The following is a 25,837-nucleotide window of genomic DNA, read 5'->3' on the forward strand; positions in this document are numbered from 1 at the left end:
AAGGCTACACTCGACGAAATCAGAAGTCCGAAAAAAAAACAAAAACAAAAAGAATGATGCACTTCTTCGATTTAAAGGCATTTTTTCAAGATATAATAAATGTTAAACCCTAGATTTAAATTCCAGTTTTTAGATTTGCCTCAAGTTTTTTCTGTCAGTGTATCTGCTAATGCCACTCACCCGCAGGGCTTGCAGTGCGTCATGTGCAGATCCCAGTTCAAATGAAAGTTGAACATTCGCAACTTGGCCACCGCCCGCTGTCGCAGCGAGATGTCCGGTTGTACTCCAGATCCGGTTCCAGCTCCTCCTACGCCTCCGGTTCCGCCTCCTCCTCCTCCTGCCCCTGAGGTAGATGCTGCCTGACCGGCACCAGATCCTCCAGTGGCTGCCAGGAGAGTCGCTCGCTGGGAATTCGGGTACATCATCACAGTGCCGCTGGGCGCCGAGGTGGCAAACAGACGCCTCGATGAGCCACCGCCTCCGCCGACCATGCCACCGCCATGATGGTGACTGGGTCGGTAGTGGTGCTGGTGGTGGTCCTTTAGTGTATAGAAGCCACCGGAGGAGCTGGCAAAGGAAAGTGAAGTCAAGATTTAGCCTAGGAATATCCACATCAAAATTGATATATAATATTACTTACGACATATTATCACCGCCTGGATCGCCAACGCAACTGGTAACTGCTCCTATACCGCCGCCGCGACGCGGTCTACTCTTCCGCCGGCGACGCCTTCGCCGCTCCGAGGATGCGGTGCGCGTTTGAAGAACATGCTGGCTTAGGGACTTGTGGCAACTGCCGCCTCCTCCGCTGCTGGCTAGGCGTCTGCCGGTGGCATTGCAGCCACCGGTGGCAGTGATGGCTCCTCCTCCTCTTCCTTCTCCTCCGCCGGGTGGCAATCCCTGAACTGCAACCACCAGCTGACCGTCCCCAAAGCCACCCGCCGAACTGATGGTATCGGTAGACTGTGGCGTGGCTGCCGTGCCACCAACGTTGGACCCTTCGCCACCTGGCTGCTGCTGGAGCAGGGGCTGTGGTTGCTGGGACTTGTTGGTGTTGCGCAGACTGTGGTTTACCTTTCGCCACATGCGTTCCATTTTAAAGAATTCCTTTCTCTTGGTTGGTGATTTGTTGGTGAAAGGTTTTGTTTGTTAAAGACGATTGTGCATCTTCAAACGAACTGCCGCCATTACTTTTATGGATTGATTTTGGTCCATAAATTAATCCTTAGGTTCTTTGAAATGCTTAGTCCGTGACGTCGGTGTGTTGTTGGTGTATTTTGGGGCGAGTTGTAGTGGCTTTTGACAGGAAATATTTTCATTTCACTTTTCCCAATTGGTGGCAATCAATAAGTAGTAACCAAAGATCATGATGCATTTCTTAGAGATTTTTTATGAATAATTTATTTAATAAATTATTTGTTTCCGCTTGCGAACTTGTCGTTGATAATTTTGAAATGTGATTAAGAATTTAATATTTGCCAGATTGTTTTTGTAGAGTTTCGTTCATCATTGTTATGTTTTAATTATCATTATGAATACTTATAGGGTTATAGTTATACGATAATAAGAACTTTTTTCGTTAACTTTGTTTGCTCGTATTATTTAAAATGATCTAAGACATACCTTGACTTTATGTACTGAATAACATATTAAGTTAAATCTGTGTTTTATATTTATTTTGCAATGAGTTTAAAGTTTTTAGTGCGAGTTTTTGTATTTAAATAGATGAATAACATTAGTAAACGTTCTAATTAACTTATAGTTTCAGTAAAGTTAATGTGTTATTATTTATGATCCTTTTACTTTGGTTAACAGGAGAAAGGGAAGTTTTTCAGTTATAGCAGTTTGCTCGGAAGTTTTCAGTTATCGTTTCGTTGTTGTAGATTTGGTAGTCGTTGTTAGTGCTCCATTATACAGTTTAGTTGGTATATTTATTGTTGTTAGTTGGTTGAGTTTGTGTATTTGTGCAGTTTTGTAGTTCAAGTTATCGCTTTTTTTTTTTTTTTTTTGCTTATTGTTGATTTTTCCTAGTCAATTTCAACTAGCTACGAGGGTTGGGTTCTTTTCTATTTCTTTTGCTGCTGCGACTGCTTGTTCTACACACTTTCCTTGCTCTTCCTCTTCCGGTCTCAGTTGTCCTTCGTCATCTTCTTTGCAAGTCCTCTTTGCATTGTCTTTGGCGGTTGTTGTTGTTGCTATCTTATTGTTTGTAGGCGGCAGTGTTTAGTTGTTGTTGTTGTTTCATCTCCTTTACCTTGGATAACTCACACACACACACACACACACACACACAGACACATTCATTCGATTATACAAAAAGCTACTCAGCAGGAACTATGCATTGTTGTTGTTATTATTATTTCGATATTGTTGCTTTAGTTGTTGTTGTTATTGTTGTCTGTGGATACCGGAAGTGGAAGAAAACAAAGAAAATGAATTGAGTGTGACTGCTTTTATGTGTTGGTGTTTGTGTATTCGCGTGTGCTTGTGCGAGTGGTCTTGCACTTTTAGGTTAAGCACGCGCTTCACTCATTTTTTGCATTTTTCTTTCTTATTTTGTTTTTGTTGTTGTTGTTGCATCCTAAGCCGCTCTATTTTCTGGCCATTGTTGTTGTTGTTATTGTTCACATTGCACTTGTGAATGAATTGCGAATATTTCGATTCTCTCGCTCTCTCCCTGCCTCTCTCTAGCTCACACTCTCTTTGAGGTTTATCGTTATTTCTTTTTTCGTTTCCTCTCACTTTAAGAGTTTTTTCACAGCACTTTCTTGTTCCTCCTCTAGGTTAAATTTCTGCGCACAATATGTGTAATTTTGCGTTAGTTATTTGCCAAGCAGTACGGAAAATGCACTTAAATTAAAAAGTCCAATGAAATTGGCTAACAACTACAACGCAGTTATTGTCCCGTTGTTAGGTTGTTGCTGCTTTTGTTGTGATTGCTGCTGCCTGCTGCTGCTGGCGTTGTTGCTTTTACCGTCAGCGCCTGGCTGGCTGCTGCTAGCACGTTGAGTCAACATAATTTCAGTTCACCCAAAAAAAAAGTAGCCAAAAAATCTCAAAAACAGGAACTTCATCTCTCTGGACAGTGGGACACAAGTGGTATTTTTTATCTCTTTGAGTTGATTGTCTCCGAGGGCTATTTATTTATAACAATCATGATTTTGCAATTTCATATAATATGATTTATTGTTAAAGCTTAATATGAAATGAAATATAAAGAATTTTAATTATACAATCATTTTATTTTTAAATATAGATATTTTTTTATTATTATTATTAAATAAATTTCTAAACAAAAAAAAACCCACTGTGGCCCACTGTGCAACTAAAAGGAACCAACGCGAGAGCGGAAGAGCGCGACCGCGAGAGAGAATGCTCTCCCAATGAGGATGTGTTTGTGCGTGGGCGCAAGCCAACCCTTCAGTTCCAGAATTCCTGGCCCGTCCGATTCCTCGCGGTATGTTCGAAAAACAAAAACAAATTACATGGGCCTCGTTCAGCGAAGTTCGAAACAAAATAGCCGAAACAAATTCTACCTACGCTCGGCTACTGCCGAGGGCTTTACGAAGTTCGATCCTCATATTTGTTATTGTTTTCGATCTCTGTTCGAAGCGGCGGTTGCGAGAGTTCGTAAATTAGAGAGAGATGGAGATGGAAGGAAGGGAGGAAAGAAAATTGGTGTAAAAAACAAAGAGTATTGCACCGACGGCAGAATGACCTTTTTAAAATAAGTAGGATTATTTAAAAATATTAAAGATTATATTTAATTAATTTTTACGTATAAAATCATGTGGTATATAAGCACTTAAGAAAATGTGCTTTAGACTTGGCCGAAATGTTCACGTTTGATTATCAGCCCTTTGTGAATCTAATTACAAGGGATTGCCTTGTCGGCTATACCCTGACACGCGAGAATTTTCGGTCTTCGGTTTTGTCTTCTAATTCTCTTTGCATTTTGAGTTGACTGCTGTTGAATTCAGAAGTGTTTTGCGTATTAGTTGCATAAAAATTAAATATTATAAGGTAAGTGGAAGTTTTTGCATTCAATTAATCATTTAAATTGCAGAATTGACGTTAAAAATGGATGCAACTTAAGCCTAGACGGTGTGAATGGGATTTAGTACGGATTTACGAAGTTTTTTTGTCCAGTTTAAGTTGGTATGTATAAATTTGTGCAAAGTACTGCAATTTACGATTTGACTCGAAAATATGTATGTATTTAATTTACAGATAGAACAAGTTCCTTAAAGGACCCAGCAGCCGGCAGAGAAGGCTCCGTGACACGCAGTTAGATAAATACATATATGTATGTACATACATATGTTTAATTATGCAGAAATATGTAATGCTACCAGAAAAAGTGAACATTAATAAAAATTTACAATCCATAAATAAATAAGGAATAAATTACATCGGATTTTTACTAGGAAGGGGGGGATTTTTCAGGAATTTTCTATAGGTTTTCATCTGGGATTCCTGACGGATTCCGCTAGCGAATCCCGCGGGATTTCTCGACGATTCCCGCAGGTTTCCTTGACGATGCCCGCCAGCCATTCCCGCGGGATTCCTCGACGATTCCTGCAGGATTCGAGTTCGAAATTCCCGGGGACTGTCCCGGGGGATTGGTGCGGATTCCTGGCGGAATTTCGAGATCCTCGCCAGGAGTACCCTATGTATGAAAGTTCCTCGCCGCGTTGTATGGACGGTCCCGCGGGATTCCGCGGGAACCTATCCCGGTGCCCGGAGGAATCCTTCGGGAATCCGGGAGGAATGGAACTGAAGGGAAGTTACGGTATCCAGTCCCGTGCCCGTGTACGTATCTTTGCGGTCGTATTGGTAACCGTGTGTCCTGTGTATAACACAAAACCATTGCGCTGCAGAGGAATCCGGAGAGAGATATAAGGAGAGCGCGAGTGTCTGAGCCGGAGAGCGTAAGAGGAAGCTGCTTGGTTGTTTCGTACAATTTTTTGTTGCCTACATTTTGGGGCCATCACACAAGACACACGCAACACCAAACAGACATTTTTAAATACCGAATTAGAAATGAAACACACACTGCTGCTCAATTGGCTGACGGTCAATCGGAACCCAGAGGAATCCACATTTTTTCTATCACACGAGAGCAGAGACCGCTGCCCGTTTATTGGCAACGCGCACGCACAAATAACGGAGTCACTGTGGCGATGGCAGCGGCGAAAGCACCGCCGAAAGCAGCGACGCTGGCGCCGGCAGCAGCAGCTGAGAGCCGTTCGGGCAAAGGATGTCGGTTCACAGCCCGAACGCCAAATACAGGACCGAAGCTCCCTCGCTGGCTTGTGGTGTGTGTGTGTGAGGTCGTTAAAATGTAAACATTGAAGCTATCGGTTGCCGGGCTGAAACTCAGAAACAGCGAAAGACAGTCAGTGTGAGAGAAAAGCAGCAGCTGCGAATGCTCACTCGCAGGACTGCAAAGCGACCTCTACTGGCCGAAAGCTGAAGGATAGCGGCAACACATCCGTTATCGAAGAATCGCTTTCGAGACCAACCGCTTGATGACGCTTTGGTGGTACTGCGTTTATTTAGTTATTTATTTTCATTATATTCCAAAAGTTCTAAAAATAAAGATTGCTAGTTCGCCAATAAAGTTTTTTTAAGAGAATATTGCCATATGCAATTCTAAGTCTAGTCTAAATTCTTTCGGTAGAGGTTTAAAAAATTAAAAAAAAAAAAAAAATACTCATACGCAGTGTTGACTTTGCTTTCCTCGACCTGATTTTTCGGTCTGCACATCTCATCTTTAATTTGAAAAACCAAATTTCAGTGCAGTGAAAATAAAATATTCCACAATTTATGGCATTATTTATCGAAATTTTTGCGAAAAAACGTTATAATAATATAACGTATACGCAGTGTTGCCTTTGGAACAATTTTTGAAGTATGAATAAAATAAAGGTAATTGTATAAAAAGGGAAAGAGCTCAGAGTAGATGCCACTAAAATCATATATTTCGCCCAAATACATTTCAGTATTTTATACTTTTCCAATTTCCGCCCAGTAAATGAAACATCAGGAAAAAAACACTTTCAAATCTGTTTTCGATTTTTTGTATAGTAATTTTTAATTGTTTTGCCCGTCATCCACGACTTCGATCAATCGATTTATCAAACAAATCAATCGATCTGCCAGCTTCCGCTTCCGTTTTGGTTTTGCTTTCGTTCTTTATCGTTTTCGTGTTCTCTCCACTTCCACTTCCTCTAGTCGTTATGTGTATATATATATGTATATATATATAGTATAAAGTTGATACTCATGCTAAATCGAATCGACTTGGTTTGCTTCGTTCAAAAAATGTTAGGCTATGCAATACAATTACGTGATCGTTAGTTTACTTTAACATTTAGTTTTTAGACTGACATCAAACACACAAATATAGTTTATACGTTCTCTTTGCTTTTGTTTTCCGTTCTTTGTTTTCTTTTTAATATGTAATGTACTCGTACTTATATAGGGTTTGATGCATTATGCGATATCTGATCTGTATTATATTTAGATAGCACTACTGTTTTACACACACACGCACAAGGTTTACAAACGTTATTTATATTATATTTAGGTTTTAGTTTACTTTTTAGTTGTAAAGAAAATTTCGATTAGTTTCCTTCTTAAACTTAGATTGCTAAAACGTTGGTATTGGCCTATTGTATGATTTATTTTATGCATTTTTTTTCTCTTTCTCTTTGTTTTTGTTTTAATTTTTTTTCTTCTGCTTTCATTTTTCAATTGCGAACCCCATTTTTGTCAAAGTGAGATCGATTGTGGCTGTTGTCCAAAGTGTGGGACCAGCTGCTAAAGTTTCTTCCGGTCATTTGTTCCGATTTTCCAATTTTCAGGATTTTCATGCGCTTCCTCTGGTTGTTGCTCTTGCTAGGCTATATCACAAAATGTGTTTTTATTTTTTTGTTTTTTCTCCATTCATTTTGGTTTTTGTTTCAAAACCAATGGGGTGCTGAGGAAAATGATTAATATAAATGTACATGTGGCTTGAAAACACCTAAAGTTGTGCCTAAATGTTTGCTACAAATAAATGTATACTTCATTGCATACTTTTTGCCAGCAAAACTAAAGAAATAAGAGAATTTTGTTTACAAATGTATGTTTTTTGTTCTTTTTCACTTACTTTTGCATTATTATCGATAAATCATCGATAGTTTAGATTCCTCTTAAATTCCAATCGCACTCTTCACTCAGAAATAGAACAGTTTTGAAAACCAAACACAGAATAAATTGATCTACTAAGAGGGTAAACGATAATTTGAAAATAAAAAAATGAGATAATAATATGGAATTTTTGATAATTGTATTCAGTTTTTTTTTATCGTTAGGACATCTACAATTTATCGAATCGGGCCCGTAGCGCCCACAAGTAAATTGCCAAAGATGATATAATACTATGTATGATAATATTACGGTCTTCCGTCTTGCCCGTCCACCTCTTCTACATAATATGTATAAGTTGTATTTAATGCTTAATTCGCTTGCAATTACCATTCGTGTGTGGTTTGTTTATAAATATTTGCTTTCCTTCCGCATGGCTAGTAAAAATTAATGCATTTAAAAGTTTGTTCTCCCTTGGGAAACTGCAAAAAAAGGGGTTTATCCTTTGCTCTTACACAAAACCCCCCACAAAAAATATTGATAAAAGTTTTTCTGTTAGCGATCGCTCTTTTGCTTGCTTTAAAAGTTGTTCCTTTTCTTTTTAAAATTTCGACAGCAACTCCTGGTTGATCCTTTACCCCTTTGCTACTCGTCGTGTGTTTGCCCAATTTCTTGTTCAACATCAAATATATATATTTCTATATTATTAAATATATGTATATATTTATATTCCGATTATGTGGTATGCATACGTATGTACAATTCTTTAGCATAATAACTGTTTTCTCTCTCGCACTCGTTTCTTGCCGTTCGATTCATCGCAATCGTGTGTGTGTGTGGGTTTTGTGTTCTTTTAAATTAGTTAAAAATACAAAAAAAAAATATATAGGCATACATTTATATAAAATACAAGTAAAATATATAAAAAAAAAAAGTGAGGGAGGGGATAAAATAATGCGGGATTTGTAAAATAGGCAACATGTATAGAAATAAATTAATTAATTAGTACAAACTAAGCATAACTTATCGATTTAAGTCGCCCGCAAGCGAGCCTACATAACAGAATCTATAGTTATCGTATATTATATATATTTATAGGTTTTATGTAAAAAAAAAGGATTTTTATATCTAATGCCAGAGCGCAAGTGCATTTTCCTCTTGTTGCTTGCTTTAATTTATTTACTTTGTGTATTTAATAAATGATTTCAAGTTTCGCACGCTCTCTCTTTCTCTCTCTTTTTGCTGCTTCGGTACGGTCCTTCTTTCTCTTCCTCGTCAATCCTTCTTTCTTCATTTTCTCACTTGGCTACGTATGCTTTTTTTTCGATTCTGTTTCACTTATATGGTGTGTTGTTGGACAATTTTCCCAACGCCGCCTACAAATATGCTACAAAAATGGGCATTCAACGTATTTTCGCTGTTCTGTTCTCATTTACGAAAATTGTTGATGTTTTTTGTTGTTCTTAGCTTTTTTTGAGTTTTTCTTTTTTTTTATCTCATTTTCATGAGTTTAGCGTGTAACAAATTGTATTTTTCTTTTCTTGTAAGTGATGTTCAGCGGTCTATTTGCTGCTTTTTCTTTTTTGTTTTTTTTTTTTTTTTTTTTTTTTTTTGTTGCTTACGCCTACAAAATTGTTGTTTTGTTGTTGTTGTTGTTGTTGTTGTTGTTGTTGTTGTTGTTTGGTCGGTCGTCGTGGACAAAATGCAGAGCAAAAAGATGTCTCCGCCCGCCGATGATGCCGTGGCCACAATAAAAATCGGTTGCTTCTCCTTCCTTTTTGTGTTGTTTTTTTCTATCATCAAATCCATCCACAATCCCAATATGCCGATTACCCAACCAAGAGAGAGTTGAGATGCGCCGTGGATGGATGGGAGACCCAACAGCAGTACGCAGTTCCTAGTGTCCCACAGTTCCCAGGGCTTCATCCACTCAAAAGTGCTCCAAAGCTCTGCGCAGCTTCTTACAGTAAAATGGACATTAAGATTCGCGCTCCTTCTTCACCTTAACCTCCTCGCCCAGAATCGTGGTGATCTCGCCCTGCATGAAGGCCCACGGTATCGTTGAGTTGGCCAACGGACATCGGTCGCCACTGGGACAATACACCTCGTTGCCGAGACCCTGGAAAAATATGAGAATTATTGCAATGTCCAGTTGGATATATTGGATAGTGGAAAAACTTACATTTTGTCGCTTAATGCTCTCGCGGCTGCAGGGGAAACAGAACTTGTGGTGGTTCACCGAAGGGCACTGCACAAAGTGCGTATCCTCGAGCCGCTCCTGGCACAGGGTGCACTTGAGCGTGGCATTTTGGGCGGCTGCCGCCGCCGCTGCCGCTGCTGAATTGGATGCGGCACTGCTGCCTGGTGCTCCGCCAAGACTGCCGCCGCTGCCAGCTCCCGCTGATCCGCCAGTGGCCAGGGGTGTGCCACCGCCGCCCTGACTGCCACTGCTGCCTGGACCGGGATTAACGGATCCGCCGCTGCCATTGCTGCCGGATGGACCACTGCCGGCCGGACTACCATCGCCGGTCACTGTATTTTGCGCCATCGAACCGGGACCACCTACGGCACCATTTCCTCCTGCGCTTCCAGAGCCGGCATTGCCCGGTCCGCCGCCAACGCCACTGGAGCAGCTACTCAATTGTCCGCTGGCTCCGCCTGTCGGTCCGCCCAGTGATCCAGCGGCACCAGCTCCAGCGGCGCCGCCGCCTCCTCCTCCACCGCCGCCAAGACCGCCCGCCACCACCGCCTGGCCGGGATTCGAGCCGCCAACCTCGGAGCTGGTTACTGTGGTGCTGGACACATGACGGGATCCGGATGAGCGACGTCCCGACGAGGAGCCTGCAATGAATGCCAGTAAAAAATCCTTTGTTAGATTCCAATTAAGTTTTAAAATTATTTAAAAATGGGAACTAGTAAGTAAAACTAGAACTAGTTTGCCCACCACAACAATCATGTGCCCAGAGTAAAGTGCCACCAAAAATGAGGTGCAAAAAACTAACCCGAGCTGTTCGGCGAGTGTACACTACGCGGGGGCAGCGGTCCCGAGGGCGGGCTCGATCCATTGCGTCGACTGGCCGGGGACATGTGCTCTGGAATGTACAGATGGAGTGGAGTCGGATTAGGGAAGGTCATTCGGAAGGATTATGTTTGATATGGGTCTTTCAAGGGGCTGGTCTACGAGCGTACTAGTATTGGGTAAAGTGAACCAATAGAAAAGTGAGAAGATAAACAATTAGCAAGTAAAAACAATTAGCCAAAAAAGAAAGAGAAAAAGGAAAAAGATGAACAAGTTAAGAAAAGAACAATTGGAACTGCTTCATGTTTTAGTGAACAAATGAATTTATTAAATAATCTAGCAAAGAAATAAACAATTTTTTGTTGTTCATTCACTAATCACCAAATCCAACTCAATAAAAGTAAAAGAAAATCCAAGTCAACAAATGAACTAGTGAGCAACTAAAGAAATTCCCGCTTTACCGGTAAAAAGAGAAATCAATGAACAACGCTTGAATTGGTGAACAAATGAAGACAATCTTCTTGTTCATTCCCTGATGACAAGCCCAATACTAGTCCGTAATCTCGTGAGTCAAGTGCAATGTACAGTGGGCCTTGGCCCCAAATAAGTATGCCCACACCCACCAACGATTGCCTATACAGTCAAGGTCGACATATCGACACCACCAGACGATCAATTTTAAATGAAAACTTAAAAAGGAATCAAAAATAGCCACACAACTCGTAAAGTATTATTCTTGATCAAACCCTTAGAATTATTATTATTTATTTTTACACATATATTTTTTTGGGCGAACTTTTATTTTGATGCCACCACTGTACATCGTTCATTTGTAAATATTTTGCTAAATCGAGTAAAGAAGCAGAACCGCTTTCATTCAACGAGATTCTGCTTTCGATTTTTCATGCAAATGAAAGAAGAGAAAAAAATTGAATCAAATTCGTTGCACATGTTTTTATTTTTTTTAATTTGTTATTGTTGTTTTTCGTCAGAGTAATTTTAGAACTTGGCACGAAACATGTTTCTAGATTTTGGTGTGTGCGTGCATATAGGCTAACAGTCATGGCACTAATAATAGCATATTATTAATGCATTTAATTTGTAGGGAATATTAAGAAAATTGTAATATATTTTCTAATAATAATTGTTACATAAAATGTATAAAATATTTTGAAATTATTTCATTATTACTTTTCACCTTTTTGGTGCAATTTAATAAGAAGAAACTGCTATTATTTTTTCCACCCCAGCTGTATATATTTCAGTATGTACAGCTGCGGCAAAAAAAATAGCACTATGGCATATATTTTTCTTCATTGATTATTTGTTTTATAACTATTCATATATTTAACTTGTTTAAGGCTTTTATTTTTACTTTAGGCTCTAATTTATCGAAATACACTGCAAGTGTCGCCGATAATAACATGAAATTGAAATATTTACATTATGAATGTGAACGTTGAACATTTTAGGCGGCAACAAAAATAGCACTATTTCAAAAATAACTTAAGAAAACGAAAAAAAACGAAAAAAAATACGGGAAGTTCTGGAATATTTGTATTCATTTGTATTCCTTATCGATATAGTGTATTAATATTTCGTTGTAAAAGCTTTGGCAGCAATGACAGCAGCACAACGTCTCGGCATAGAATTGACCAAGTTTTGACACCTTTCCCGTGGAATACTGCTCCATGATTCTTGAATGGTGGCCCAGAGCTCCTGATTAATCCTTGGTTTTGCATTGGAAACATATTTTTTTACATCAGACCAAAGATTCTCTATCGGGTTTAAGTCTGGAGACTGAGCAGGCCAATCCATTAGGTGAAGGGATCTGTCTTGAAACCACTTAGGAGCTTTCTTGCTGGTATGTTTAGGGTCGTTATCCTGTTGGAAGACCCACAACAACGGTATTTCGTATTCTGCATAAGACAGCATCACTGTTAGCAAAATATCGCAATAGACATGTTGATCCATAATACCTTTTATCCAATGTATTGGACCCACTCCGTAATAAGAAAAGCATGCCCAAACCATGATACTCGTTCCACCGTGTTTTATGGTCTTGCAGGTGAAACTTGGGCGGTATTCCGAATTGGGGGGTCGCCGTACATAGGATCGAGATCCTCTTCCTCCAAATAGCACGATTTTGCTTTCATCCGACCATAGGATGTTTGGGCATGCTTTTCTTATTACGGAGTGGGTCCAATACATTGGATAAAAGGTATTATGGATCAACATGTCTATTGCGATATTTTGCTAACAGTGATGCTGTCTTATGCAGAATACGAAATACCGTTGTTGTGGGTCTTCCAACAGGATAACGACCCTAAACATACCAGCAAGAAAGCTCCTAAGTGGTTTCAAGACAGATCCCTTCACCTAATGGATTGGCCTGCTCAGTCTCCAGACTTAAACCCGATAGAGAATCTTTGGTCTGATGTAAAAAAATATGTTTCCAATGCAAAACCAAGGATTAATCAGGAGCTCTGGGCCACCATTCAAGAATCATGGAGCAGTATTCCACGGGAAAGGTGTCAAAACTTGGTCAATTCTATGCCGAGACGTTGTGCTGCTGTCATTGCTGCCAAAGCTTTTACAACGAAATATTAATACACTATATCGATAAGGAATACAAATGAATACAAATATTCCAGAACTTCCCGTATTTTTTTTCGTTTTTTTTCGTTTTCTTAAGTTATTTTTGAAATAGTGCTATTTTTGTTGCCGCCTAAAATGTTCAACGTTCACATTCATAATGTAAATATTTCAATTTCATGTTATTATCGGCGACACTTGCAGTGTATTTCGATAAATTAGAGCCTAAAGTAAAAATAAAAGCCTTAAACAAGTTAAATATATGAATAGTTATAAAACAATTAATCAATAATGAAAAATATATGTCATGGTGCTATTTTTTTTGCCGCAACTGTACATTTATGTACATATATACTTGTCAGCAGCAACAAAAACAACAAGTTTCATTCACCAGCCGCCGGCTAGCCATAAAATGTGACGTCACAAGCCGCGGCACGATTGCGTGTCATTCTTGTTCTTATTTCACTGTTTCGGCCCCAGTTCTTCTTCTTGTTCGTTGGCTTGGCCCAAACGTCAACGAAACGAAATGGAATCGATACAAAGCGAAATGAAACAAAACGAAATTCTGCTGCTGCGCATACGTCACCGTCATAAGAGCGAGAGAGGGCGAAGTAGCTGCAGCCGGTTCGGGTTTTCCCTCTCATTCGCTCACTCGTTTTGTTATTTTTTTGCATGCCTGGCATGCAATAACGTGTATGTACACCCAGACACACATACACACTCTTGCAGTTTTGTTTTGACTGTGCTTCGTCGTCATGCGCTTCTTCTTCTCTTGCTTTATTGTTGCTCGTCACGCGGTTCTCTGTTATTGCGCTGTTAAGGCGCTGTTAGCTTTTTGGCTTTTATAATTATTTTCGTTTTTTGAATGCTTGATATTGAAACAAAAAACAACAACGAAGAAAAGAAGAGGCGAAAACAGTACATATAAAAAACGAATAAAGAAATGGGGGGACAAAAGAAATAACGAACAAATTTAATTTGTATGCCCAACGGACGATGGGCACATTGCTCAAATGTCGACGCTTGTCAGTTTGCCGGCGGCGCACAGTGGGCTGCATACGAAATTAAGCTCTCACATATGCGCCAGTGTGCTGTTATGTTTATTTATTTGATAAACTGTTGCTCCATGCTGTTGTTGCTTGGTTCGCTAAATTGGCAAAAGGCGAAAACGAAGAAGAAAATGCAAAAATGGAGGGATTGTTGGTGCGGAACGGGGGGTTGTATGAGGAAGACATCGTGCATGTTGTGTGGCCCCAACACGTACACATTTGTACGTACGTGTGCGTGTGTATTTATAGCATTTGTTTATACAGTGCACGCTCGCTGCAGTGAATTAATAATTCACCAAATAGCGCCGTGGGTCACTGTAACAATTCGCAAAGTAACACACAAAAATCACGCACATGGTCGCTAACAATTACAAATCACTTGTTTTATCTTTGACATGGACACACTGTATACATGTATAATGTTCATTTTTTCGAACAGTCACTGTACTTATGGAGACTTGGAGAACTCGAAAAGCAATAAATGCCAGGCGAACGAAAGCCCTGTCACACTCCTGCACAGTTGCACAGATGCATGTGCGTGGCCCATTGAGAAGAATGCAGATAGAGTGCGTTGGAGCGAGATACCATGCACGGCACACACAGTTTCAAGTGCTACGCACAGTGGGAGAAATGCATAAAAAAGTAGAGGTAAAGATTGACATTGTATAATTACAATTATTCTTGAATTTTTTGTATAATTGACCCAATATTACATTTTTATTTTATTTATTACTGTTTTAATTTAAAACAAAAGTAAGCCCATTTCACGAACGTTTCTGAAGAAACTATCCGTATTCTATTACTCATAAGGCAATGAATTCCGCTTTAAATCATAATAATTCCCCAGTATTACACACTTTACACACTCCTGATTGAATACGAAAGCATATCATTACCCTGTCGTTTTTTCCGCGAACCCACTGTAATCAGTTTCAGTTTACTGCATTCGAACTTCACTTGACTGCAACTTCGCTGCAATCTATTTTTGAAACAACTTTTATATACACGCGGGGATAGCTATAGTGCTGTGTAGTGCATATAGATCCATCCGATATTCCCCAATGTTTATTTGTTTTTCATACATTGGGAGCCGAAACCAAAAACAAACAAATTTGCGCGATGTGCGATCCGAGTTCTCCGTATCCCCCGAGTGTGAGGAGACCTATTTATAGATTAGTTTAGGTTTTGTGCTCACAACACATATTGCCTGTCTATGGAATATTTTTGCGATATTCCATGTTTATAGTTTTTTTTTCGCACTCCTTTGGCTCAGAATGAATCATTTGACAATTTATTACAAATTTTCAAGCAAGAGAAAAACTGAACCGTACCGGGGACGAAAAGTATAAACAACTAAATATTTATACAATGTTGTGTATTTGAAAAGAGAATCATACTTTTTGTAGTCGCCTTCCAATGAATGAAACCGAGCAGCAGCACCACACCCAATGGGTGCCCCACACCACCGCCCCTTCTTCCATTACTTCTCTTTCTTCCGACTCTTGAAAGCCTTCTTTTTCCATGCGTATTCCCCCTGGGGAAGGGGAATTGTTTACGAAACAACAAATATAATCAAAAAATTTGTGCGTAATCGGAATTATGGCTCTGACCTTCTGCTTATTATTCCACAGCTCCCACTCATCTCAACTAATATGGGGTACTTCGAAATTGTAGATTGTTTATCCCCAGCAGTGAGCTAAGGAATGTGATTATTGCGATTTCTCAGGATTATATCACACATTCATTTGTCAAAGGACAGGCAAAAATCATATTTAGGCTTAAGAAAAGATTAGGCTGTGGTTGACTAATGCCTTTTATTTAAAGTATTTCACAAATATATGAACAAGTTTCATAAAGGGACTGCTTTTTGATAAGTCAAATTATTTTTAAAAGCTTTTTTAACTGCATCATACATCATACATGATTATAAATAAATCTTATCGAGGCAATTTTTCGTTATCGATTTATTGTATTGTAATAAGTTACTTTAAGAAGTTATTAAAACCATATGACATTTAATAGGTTACGGAATTGTATAGATATTACATTTATAAAATTCTTAAACGGGAACGCTTTGTTAGGCTTTGGTTGGGCGATTCAATATAATAAAACATTGCCCCAAGTGGGAATACATTTTCAAGTGGGATCCAATCGCTTTCCGCAACAAGAAAAAAATCTTCAAAGGCATTTTACATTCGTGTTTATTTAAAGTAGAAAACTTTAACAAGAAACAGGAGAGAGATATAATGAAAAATAAACAAATGCTTTTGAAGCGGCATGGGCATGGGAATGTAAATCGACAAACGAATAAGTAGTATTGCGACCCGGTACAGTGCGTCGCTATCAGTCAAAGTTGGCCATGGTTGATAAGATAGGCTTGAGTAGGACCCCGGTGGACGGCATCGGCCACTTAACAATTTTAGATAAGATAAACAAAACAGCTGTGTGTATAAAGCGCGGCCAAGAGCAAACGAAAGTGGCATGGATGTTTAAAGGGAAATGGAATTTCAAATCGAAATCTTGTGTACCCTGTACTTAAACTTCCCCCCGGAATCACATCTTATCTCACGACGGCTTTCATAAAAAGAAAACAAAAAGAGGAGCTTATCAGAAGACAGTCATAAGATCGGGATGATCTCACCGCAGAGATCAAGAACCTCTAAAAAGAGGCCAAATCAAGAAAAGGCGGGAAAAAGGGACCCAAAGGGCAAGCCACTGAAAAGAAAAAAATATATATATATTCCGAATAACGACCGTTTTAGAACGTAATCAAAGATTAGCAGCTAAAGTTTGCTTATGATTAAATATAAATTTCAAAATATGTATAAAATTTCTTAGGAAAATTGATTTTTAGTTCCAAGAAGTTAATCAGAAAGCTTTGATTTAATAGCGGTTCTCTATATGTTCAATATAAAATTTTTGTTAAGTTTCAGTTAAATCATTATTTTAAATTAATCGATAAGAGTCGAGACCCTAATGTTGAATCTATATTCCAAGCTAAACTCGAAAAAGCAGTAAAATACAATACTAAAACATAATATTTTTAATCAGAAGTGTGGAGTAAATTTCCGAAAATGTTGATAAGTTAAACCAATACCATTCCGGCATCTATCCATCAATAATCGATCAGTTTTCAGTTATCAAAAAAGTGGCGATAATATATCATATCTGGCTTTTAGCGGCGACTTTACTCTAGGACGCTGCTCTTTCCGTCTATTTGCTCTGTGGGTCGCATGTTTTGGGGCTTAGTTCCTTATCGAGCAGTTGTTTTGCTTATCAACTAACCACATGGTCGGGTCCCTGAGATATGATAAGATATGGTCCCAGTCCCAGTCAGTCCCTGGTGCAATCTACGCCGATAAGTTAGTTTATCGCTGCTTATCTCCGCATATACCAAGTACCAACCTCATTGACACTTTCTAGGGAATAGCAAATAAAATCACTAAAGATAACTTTAAATACCCTTTCATAACTTTGCAGTTTCCCCACTCAACTATTTTGACTTTAATTTCACAACTAGTTTGTAATTCATTTTATAATTTGCATTTCCTCTGAAATGAAGGAATTGTAAATATTATTTTTAATATGATAGGAATTCTATACAGTAATTAATATACTGGTATTAAATTTATAAAAAGAACAGAATTGTAAGACTCTATAAAAAACCTACAGATATAGTTGATCCACGAAAATATATAGAACAAGAACACATCTTCCCATTTTGTTACTATGTACATTAGAATTAATTGTAATTGTAGTTTTATTGTAAAAAATGCTAGTGGCGTGACCGCATCTGTATCTAATCAGCGGCAGAGAGCAGCCTCAGATACATCGCCTTCACGTGTTTTAACGGTTAACAGCGGCCAAGCGCACTCCAGCTAGCCATCCCGCTCGCACCCGCACCGACCCCCGGCTGCTACTGCTGGCTGCTGTTGCAGCTGCACCGAGGCACGCAACGTCTAATTAGGAGAGAGGGAGAGGTGCTCTCCACACCCTGCTGCCCGGCATGCTGCACTGCTTGCACAAAAGGAAAGCACGAACAAATTCCTGGCGAACGCATTGGAATGGTCAGTCAGTAAACGCATACATACATACGACTAGATACACACACACACACACTTAACCGGCAACACGAAGCGCTGAATGAAACGAAACGAAAAGGGGGGTGTGAAGTGGGAGTGCAAGTGGGAGGGGGTGGCGCGCGCACGTTGCCGTTCCATTTGTACAATTTTTCCTCTGTACACCGAGAAAATGTTATATTTTTAGTATATACACAAACGCAATATATATTTACGTATATATATTTTGTGTATGTATTTGTATGTGTATGTACCCGAGTTGGTATTTTTTTTTTTGGTAATGAAACGAATACACACAGGAAGAAGAAGCAAAAGCGTAACGTAAATACAAAACAAAAACAAATTTGGCACAGTGGGCTGAAAAATTATACTTTAAGTAAAAGTACAATAACTTTATCATGTTTTAGTGTTTTTTTCCACCTTAAAAGTTAGGCAATATTTTTTATTTATTGTATTCCCTAATCTTGATAATTATTATCAGAAGAGAATATGCATTTCGGTGGTTTTAAAAAACTTGGAAATTTAACGAATAAATCATCATAATTTCTAGATCATTTTTTGTTTTATATTTTGTCCCCTAAAAACATATCTGCCCCACTGTTTGATGACGGCATCGGTATGAGCAAAAACTTTGTTTTTTTCCTAAGCTTTTTCTTCTTGTTTTGGGGAGTGTTGTTGCTGTTGTTGGCTTTTTGTCACTGCAGCTCGTTCCGTAATTCGTATACCAACTAAAATTTATCTACACTCTGGTTTGTTTGCTAGCTGTGTATGTGTGTCGTGTTAGCTGGTGTGTGTGTGCAACTTGTTATCGCATAGCGTAAAACGGCGCAGAAAAGGCTGGAAGCAGCGAAGGAAGAGGAAGAAACGGCAAAGAAGAAGCAGTCGACGAAGCAGAAGCGAAAACCAAAACAAGTTTAATGACGTTTTGCGCGCGCAGCCAAGAAAAAAAGGCAACACACACACGCGAGCGCACACAAACGAGAAAACCAGTTTGGAAAAAGAGGAAGAGTGAGCGAGCGAGCGAGCTAAAGAGTGGGAGAGCGAGAACATTACAACGTCAGCGTCGTCGATTTTTGCACGTCTTTGTTTTTATTACATTCTGCGGCATTTTTGTTGTTGCTGCTGCCGTTTCGTCTTGTGTATTTTAGCTTTTTGCGTTTTTGTTCTTGCAATTACGATTACGTACGTGCATGTAAGCGAACGTGGATGTGACTGTCCCTGCACGTACATAGGTGTGTGTGTATGTAGTTAAATGTATGTCTTTACAGAATGTGTATGTTTTCCCTATATATTTCGGGATGTGCGCATGCCTTTTAATGGCAAGGGTTGGCAGCCCCTTTATTCGGTTCGGCAGAGGGTTGCAAAATGCGTTTCCAACTAACGTTTATTTTCCTGCCTTGCCTTTTTTCGGCTTTTGGCCGTTCGGCTGTATGTGTGTGTTATACATACACACGCATCTGCGAGATAAGAGCCGAGCGCTGATAAGCAGCAGCAGCGTTATCTAATCTCAGCACCCAGCTCCGCATATCACACAAACATACACACGCACTGATAGTAGGGTTCCTAAACAGGAGATAAGGAATAGAGGCAATCACGCCGTTTCATTCTGGCCTGAATATCTCTATGTGCCAGTTTGGCTGCCCTGCCTTATCGCCAGCATTCGTCGCTCCCCCTTGTACTCCCACTACTCCCACCGCAGCAGCGGCACCAGCGCACCAGCTAGAGAGGGATAGCCAGCAATCCCTTTCTTCTTTGCCCCGATCGCAGGCTCCACGCCGCTTTCCACTCTACACTCTCCACTCTAGCAACGGTAAACAATTACAGTGGGCGCTCCTGAAACATATTTTATTTTCATGAATTTACACTCTTTCAGGCGGGTAAACTATTTATTGGTAACCTGATAATCTTATTGGAGGCATTTTTTCCGGAATTTCTAAAAATACAAATAACTTCGCAATAATAAATCTATTTTTAGATTGCATTAGATTTATGAATTTGAAATAATCGAATCTTATTTAAAGGTTAAAAATCAAAGGCTTTCTTTTGGAAACTAAATCTTTGTCTGGAGTAGCTGCATGGAGTGATCACTGTGACCCAGACGAAGCTATCAGGGTAATCGATGGGGAACAGCCCTGTTCTCCCAGCAGTTCGATTGATCATTGGGGATGATAGTAGGGCTAACTATATATATTATTATATAATATATATATACATATTTTCCTTGTAATTTTTCCTGATAACTAAGGATCAGAACCCAATTACGAGAGAGGATTTTGAAATATTATATTTATTTCTTGAAATAGCAGATTTGTTGTAAAGTCAGTAATAATTCCTAGCATACCATTGTACACTCTGCCAAGTGATTTCAAAGAAAAGCAATATGAATCAATAGTTTAGTTCTTTTTTTTTTAATTAAATATGCATCAATGAAACGTAACCGTGCACAGGGGTGGCTTGTCGACGATTCCTACGTTTCCCATATATGTATAAGAAGCTTGACCAGGTGGCAGGGGCCTTGAACTTTGGACTACAAAAGTCTTCTTTCTCTCACCTGCTTTGAAGGTCGAGGCATCGAAACTGGGCGCCCGCACTGGCTGCTGCTTGTCCCGCAGGCCGCCCAGCTGTCGCTCCGGCACATAACTGACCGCCGCCGGTAGCGATTCGCCGCGCGTTAAAGGCGGCCGGCCGCCACCTCCAGCGGGATCGTCCATGGCGCTACGCTTGGCTCCCGGCGGACCGCCCCCGGGTCCTCCCTGGACAGCCGACAGCGATGTCGCTCCGTCCGGCGCCAGGCCGTGCTGCTGCTGCGCCTGCTGCTGGGCCACATCCACGTCCACGTCCTCGCTGGGCGGCCGCTTCAGGTTGACGGATAGAGCGGGCGGTAGATTGCTGCCTCCACTGGACGGCGGTCCTCCTCCTCCGCCTCCTGACGGCTGTCGCGCCGCGTTCGGCGGCAAATGGTGGGGTGTCATGTGTGAGATGCGCACGGGCCGCACGCCGCCGCCGGGTGCATCCTCCAGTTTTACGGGATAATCCAAAGGCGGACCGATGCGCGGTACGGGCATCTGATAGGCGGCCGCAACAGCGGCCTGGTGATGATGGTGGGCGGCAGCCGCGGCGGCGGCCACGGCCGAGCCAAGGGACAGGGGGCCGCCGGCGCCAGAGGGACCCGGTCCAGGGCCCGGCGGTGCACCGCGATGGGAGCCCGGACCCGGACCCGGCACAGGGCCAACTTGTAACTGTTGTTGCTGCTGTTGCGCCTGCTGCTGCTGTTGGAGGACCACGGCGGCTGCCACGGAGGAGACTTCGCCGTTCTCGTGAGCACGCTTGCTGGCGGGATGCAGGCGCTTCATTTGGCGGGCGGCGTCCAGCACCGCCTCGATGCGATCGGCGCCCTCGTAGTTGACGCAGCCGCGGCACACCGCCTCCGAGAAGTCGCTGATCATGGCCCAGGGCATGCGGGGCAGGTCGCACAGATAGCAGTGCTGGCGCTTCGTTTGCAGCGACATGGCTGGAATAACTGTTTCTTTTCTGCTTGTTTCGTTTCCTCGCCTTCTGCCTTTGCTATGCTTTTGTTTTTATGTTTTCATCGTGGTTTTTTCTCTTCCTTATATTGATTTTTGCACACGCACACACACGCACACGGGCGCACGCATTTTCTTCTTCTGCCACCCGAAAAAACAAAAAAAATGTTTAGCTATTGCGCTGCGCTGTCGCACACAAACACACGCGCACGCACACACACGTCGCTGCTCGTCGGCGCTCTTGCATGCGGTGGAGCAGGAGGGAGAGAGTCGGTGAGAGCGAGAGAGGGAGACACGTACACGACGCCAACAACGTGGAGGAGCGGCAACACAAAAAACGGATAACTGGGCGACGCACCGACTAGCGGAAAATTCAACTGGCGATTTACCATCAATTTTTCCCAATTTTCCTGCTATTCGCCGCGACACAACGCCTTCACTGCAAATTTTTAACTCAATTTTTCCGCGTTCCCCGTCAAGTTGCTTCGTTTGAGTTGGAAATTTTTTTTCGAATGCGCTTTGCACTCGTATTTATTGAAAATTTGGCCCTAAAAAATCTGAAAAATTGAAATCTTCCTAAAAAATCCACATCTCACACTCGAACAACACCCGATACTACAACCTCTGGTCACCCAGATGAGAGTAGCAGAGTTTTGCTAGCAGAATTTATGAACAGCACGGACGCGAACCGGCTTCGAAAACACGAATTTCTTATCCAAGTTTCACGCCCTTTCACTGACCAACAAAATAGAAAACGTTACAAATATGATATTTTATATTATGGCCAGTTCTTAACTCTTCTCACAACGTAACGCAAAGTTTTATTTATATTTGGCCAGTTTTTCACACTTTTCACAGCTTGAATATTGCCGTTCGGTTGCTTCATTGGTTGGCAACGCGGCCGTCAGCTGATTTCTCGCAGGGAGAAAAATCTCCCCAAAAGGCGCCCACTAGTGACGAAAGCCACCCCTCGGCTCCAGCCCACCACCCTCCTGTGCTTGTATATATACCACGTAAAGTTCGTATCCTGCAAAGGGATACACACACCGTGTGTATTATGTATGAATGTGGATGTGCCTATAGGTGGACCTTGAATACGTCGTTGCATGCGCTATCTCCGTCTCGCTCTAGATCCTGGGCGAACCATGGTCTGGGACAAATTCCACGACGGCTAGTGTGTGTGTGTGTGTGCATGTACAACCTGTCGTGCGCTGCAAAAAGCTTCCTGGAAAAAGCAATGCGGAAAAGGAGCACACACACGAGCAGGTAACGGGGTCTCGGGAAGGCACCACCACCTCCCCTTTCCAGGCCCACATCCCCGGCCGTGTGATTAAGCCCACACTGCTCACACAAAGAAGCTGCCAATAAATCCCTGGCCAAAATAGAGTACGAGGATTAAGTCAATAATTATGATAAAATAATATTGGATAAATTTATTTTTTTTTTTAAAAACGCTTAGCATCATCCAAATTTATTTATTAAAAAATGATAAATAAGCGCTAGCCTGTCAGAATCACATTAAATTAAATTAATTAATTTTTTATAATTAAAAAAAAAAATCGTTTGTCTTTGGTTTTATTTATATATTGCACTAAAGAGTGCATTGGGCCCATTAGGGGTTTCGTTGATTAGGCAAAAACCTGGATAAAATAAATATAAGTACAAATTAAAAAATTAATATATGTATATATAAATTTAAAAAAAAGGGATAACATGTTTTTCATTTGGGACATATTAAATTCAACAAAAATCATAATCCTTCCAAAAAGCATTAATTTTAATTTGGAATTGCGGTGATATGTTAGTTTTATTACGTTAAAAAATCTCCATACTTAATTTAACGTCTACAACTAATTTTTGTCAAATTGTGAAAGTTTTTAAAATTTAAAAATAACGAAAAAGTTATCGATTAACATTGATATTTTGGCTCATTTTTCCCTACCGCCGTCACTCCTGTTAACAGCTAATTTAAAAATAGCTACATTAACACTGATTGTGGCCGCGGCATCGGCAAAATAAGAGCAAGTGAAATATTTGAGATATTTCCCTTATAAAATAAATTGCTCATATCTCGCAAACAATTGTTGCTAGAATATGCTAATTGAACAGTAATACAAGGTATTTCTAAGATAAATTAGCTAGTTGCAAATTTCATAAGGATTTTTAATTTTGAATGTAGATAAAGATCTAGCCTGAAACAAGCTAAGCTGGCAAAAATCGATATTTTCCACTATCGATTTCTCGATGTTTTTACGGATTAAACATTGATTCTATAGATTTTTTACTCAAGTAAATAGTAAATAGCTTAAAATTTTTTAAATTAAATTTCAGTATTTTTAAAATTGAATAATATTAATATAGTTAATATAGGAAATTTGACATCGTTGTATCCAAGCGTGTAGAACTTTTTTTTTACATTTTACTCTCTTTGCACTCGCGCCTTAGAGGTGGAAAAACATTGATGATGCCCTGGCCAACATCGAATGATTCGATAACATCGATGACACCGATGTTGGCATCGATGTTTCTCCGCTATTTTGATTCCGAGAGCCAAAAAAGATACATCTCCGATCCGAGCGCTATATTTCTGTTGTGTTTTTTTTTATGTGCGGAGTGGGAGTGTGTCACGGCGGCAACAGCAATGCGGTTAATATTCTGGAGCTTCGCGACAAACACACCCACACACGTTTGTGATTGAATCTTTTTTTGTTGCTGTTGGCCGGAGTCGTGATTTTAAAATAGTCAAACAAAATAAAAAGAAATACGCACTGGTGGCGCGCGTAAATTAAAGTTCTGGTTTCTCGACCGACTTCAAAATACATATATGCCGGCCTTCGAATAATAATAAAAAGAAGTAGTAAACCTAAAAACAGAAATGCCACTCAGCTGTTGCGAATAGAGGGCTAAAATAAAAAGTGCAAAAGAACCGCAAAAAGAGGCCGAAACAGAAAACGCCGAAAATAAGAGGAAGCGGAGAACGAGACAGGGTTTGAGAGCAGGAGCGGGAGTGGAAGAGACAGGTGGCGAAGATGGAGAATAAAACACGGATTCGTGCGTGGAAACAAAGAGCGGATTCGGAATCGTAAAACCGTAAAAACACAAAACAAAAAACAAATCACTGAACAAGACAGACCGAAAAAAAGAAGTAAAACAACCTGCTCTTGGAAACGGAATCGCGATTTGAAACTCGACGCATGTTATTTTTTTTTTCTCTTTTTTTCTACTCTTCTCATCTTTAATCTTGTGTGTGTGTGTGTGTTTTACAAATAAAATAAAGTGAAGCCTAAAAGCCATACGGCAAGTGCAATAAAAACAAACCAACAACAATAACAACAACAACACCGCAAACAAAATCAATATTCAAATTAAGCAGCGCAACAACAACAAAAACTCAACGAGTCGATAAGCTAAACGATAAGTGAGCCACGGAGAGGGGGAGCAGTGCAGAAGCAAGGGGACCATAGCAAAGCGGAGAGAGCGAGCACCCCCAAAGAAGAGAGAGAGAGCGCGGCTGAGAGACCAGAACAGCATCCAACCCCCCAACCACCCACCACCACATCCAGAATGGGACGACGAACTTATTTGAGCCGAGCCTCCGCGATTTCCTACCCCAGCAGAATCGAAGGATGGCTAGATGTCTGCGGTGAGTTCCATTTGGCCATTATTTAGCATCTTAAAAACAATTTAAGTAAACATAAAGCCTAAATATGGGGAAACGAATATGTATTATTATAAATAGATATTAAAACAAGAAATATAAATCTAATTTCTGGGATAACATCATTATGTTGAGGATGCTAGTTGTTTCTTAGCCTTTATATAGCATCTTAAAACGATGTTATGGTTCAAAAGGATCTTAAAACCATTAAAAAAGTTGGCATTTATAATTACCAACAAATTTTCCAAGATGATGACCATGTAATACGGGTTAAAAAAGTGAAAATAGATAAATATAGAGAAATATAGAGAAATATATACAATATACAGAAGATAGTACCATCATTATAAGAAGTTCTACCTTATAATAGACCTACATTGGCGGTTTCTTAAACCATATAGCAGTCTTTAAGACAGAGCCATCATTAATAACTTTAGATAAACATCTGGTATGGGTTGAAATATTAAAAAAAGAAAGCAAAAGTCCAATTCGACTTTACTAAAATGGGTTTAGATAACGAAATAGAAACCCAAAAATCATATTTTTAAAAGATTACCTTTAATTACGGGATAGATAAAGCCCTTATTATTTAGCTTGAAATATAGTTATTAATAAAAAAACTAGTTAAACTACTGATTCACTAATAAAATCTTGGTTTATGTTTAGTTCATTCATTAATTATGTATTATAAATAGGCAATTTCTGGCTAACAAACAATAATTTAATAACTAATTCAGATTAGTCAAAAAAGTAAACAAAGATGACAAAGTTTATGCGAG

At 40.1% G+C, this 25,837-nt stretch overlaps 3 protein-coding genes across 8 annotated transcripts in view; 1 reads left to right on the plus strand and 2 right to left on the minus strand.

The window, feature by feature from the left end:
* The window catches only part of hwt (heavyweight), a 53,039-nt gene extending 50,613 nt beyond the window's left edge, over positions 1-2,426 (minus strand). For both annotated transcript variants that reach the window (XM_017179323.3, XM_017179322.3), the window contains exons 1-2: positions 641-2,426; positions 181-567 (exon numbers count right to left, since the gene is read on the minus strand). In XM_017179323.3, the coding sequence (XP_017034812.1) occupies positions 181-567; positions 641-1,095 (842 nt within the window). In that variant the 5' untranslated portion in view covers positions 1,096-2,426. The remainder of the gene's footprint in view (positions 1-180; positions 568-640) is intronic.
* Positions 2,427-8,707: 6,281 nt separating this feature from the next.
* Positions 8,708-21,920, minus strand: Pits (Protein interacting with Ttk69 and Sin3A). Of its 2 annotated transcripts, XM_070288035.1 has the most exons (5): positions 21,790-21,918; positions 20,428-21,541; positions 10,137-10,226; positions 9,317-9,975; positions 8,708-9,253 (listed from the first exon to the last, which is right to left on the minus strand). In XM_070288035.1, the coding sequence occupies exons 2-5, from the start codon at positions 21,383-21,385 to the stop codon at positions 9,113-9,115; spliced, it is 1,848 nt and encodes a 615-aa protein (XP_070144136.1). In that variant the 5' UTR covers positions 21,386-21,541; positions 21,790-21,918; the 3' UTR covers positions 8,708-9,112. The 2 variants fall into 2 exon arrangements, with proteins under 2 accessions (XP_070144136.1, XP_017034751.1); XM_017179262.3 differs by lacking the exon at positions 10,137-10,226 and having other exon boundaries at positions 20,428-21,920.
* A 2,038-nt stretch (positions 21,921-23,958) lies between these two features.
* raskol (Ras GTPase-activating protein raskol) overlaps positions 23,959-25,837 on the plus strand; it is a 51,452-nt gene continuing 49,573 nt past the window's right edge. For all 4 annotated transcript variants that reach the window (XM_017179200.3, XM_017179202.3, XM_017179201.3 and 1 more), the window contains exon 1: positions 23,959-25,043. In XM_017179200.3, the coding sequence (XP_017034689.1) occupies positions 24,965-25,043 (79 nt within the window). In that variant the 5' untranslated portion in view covers positions 23,959-24,964. The remainder of the gene's footprint in view (positions 25,044-25,837) is intronic.

This window comes from Drosophila kikkawai, chromosome X, assembly GCF_030179895.1.
Source record: "Drosophila kikkawai strain 14028-0561.14 chromosome X, DkikHiC1v2, whole genome shotgun sequence".
NCBI lineage: Eukaryota > Metazoa > Arthropoda > Insecta > Diptera > Drosophilidae > Drosophila > Drosophila kikkawai.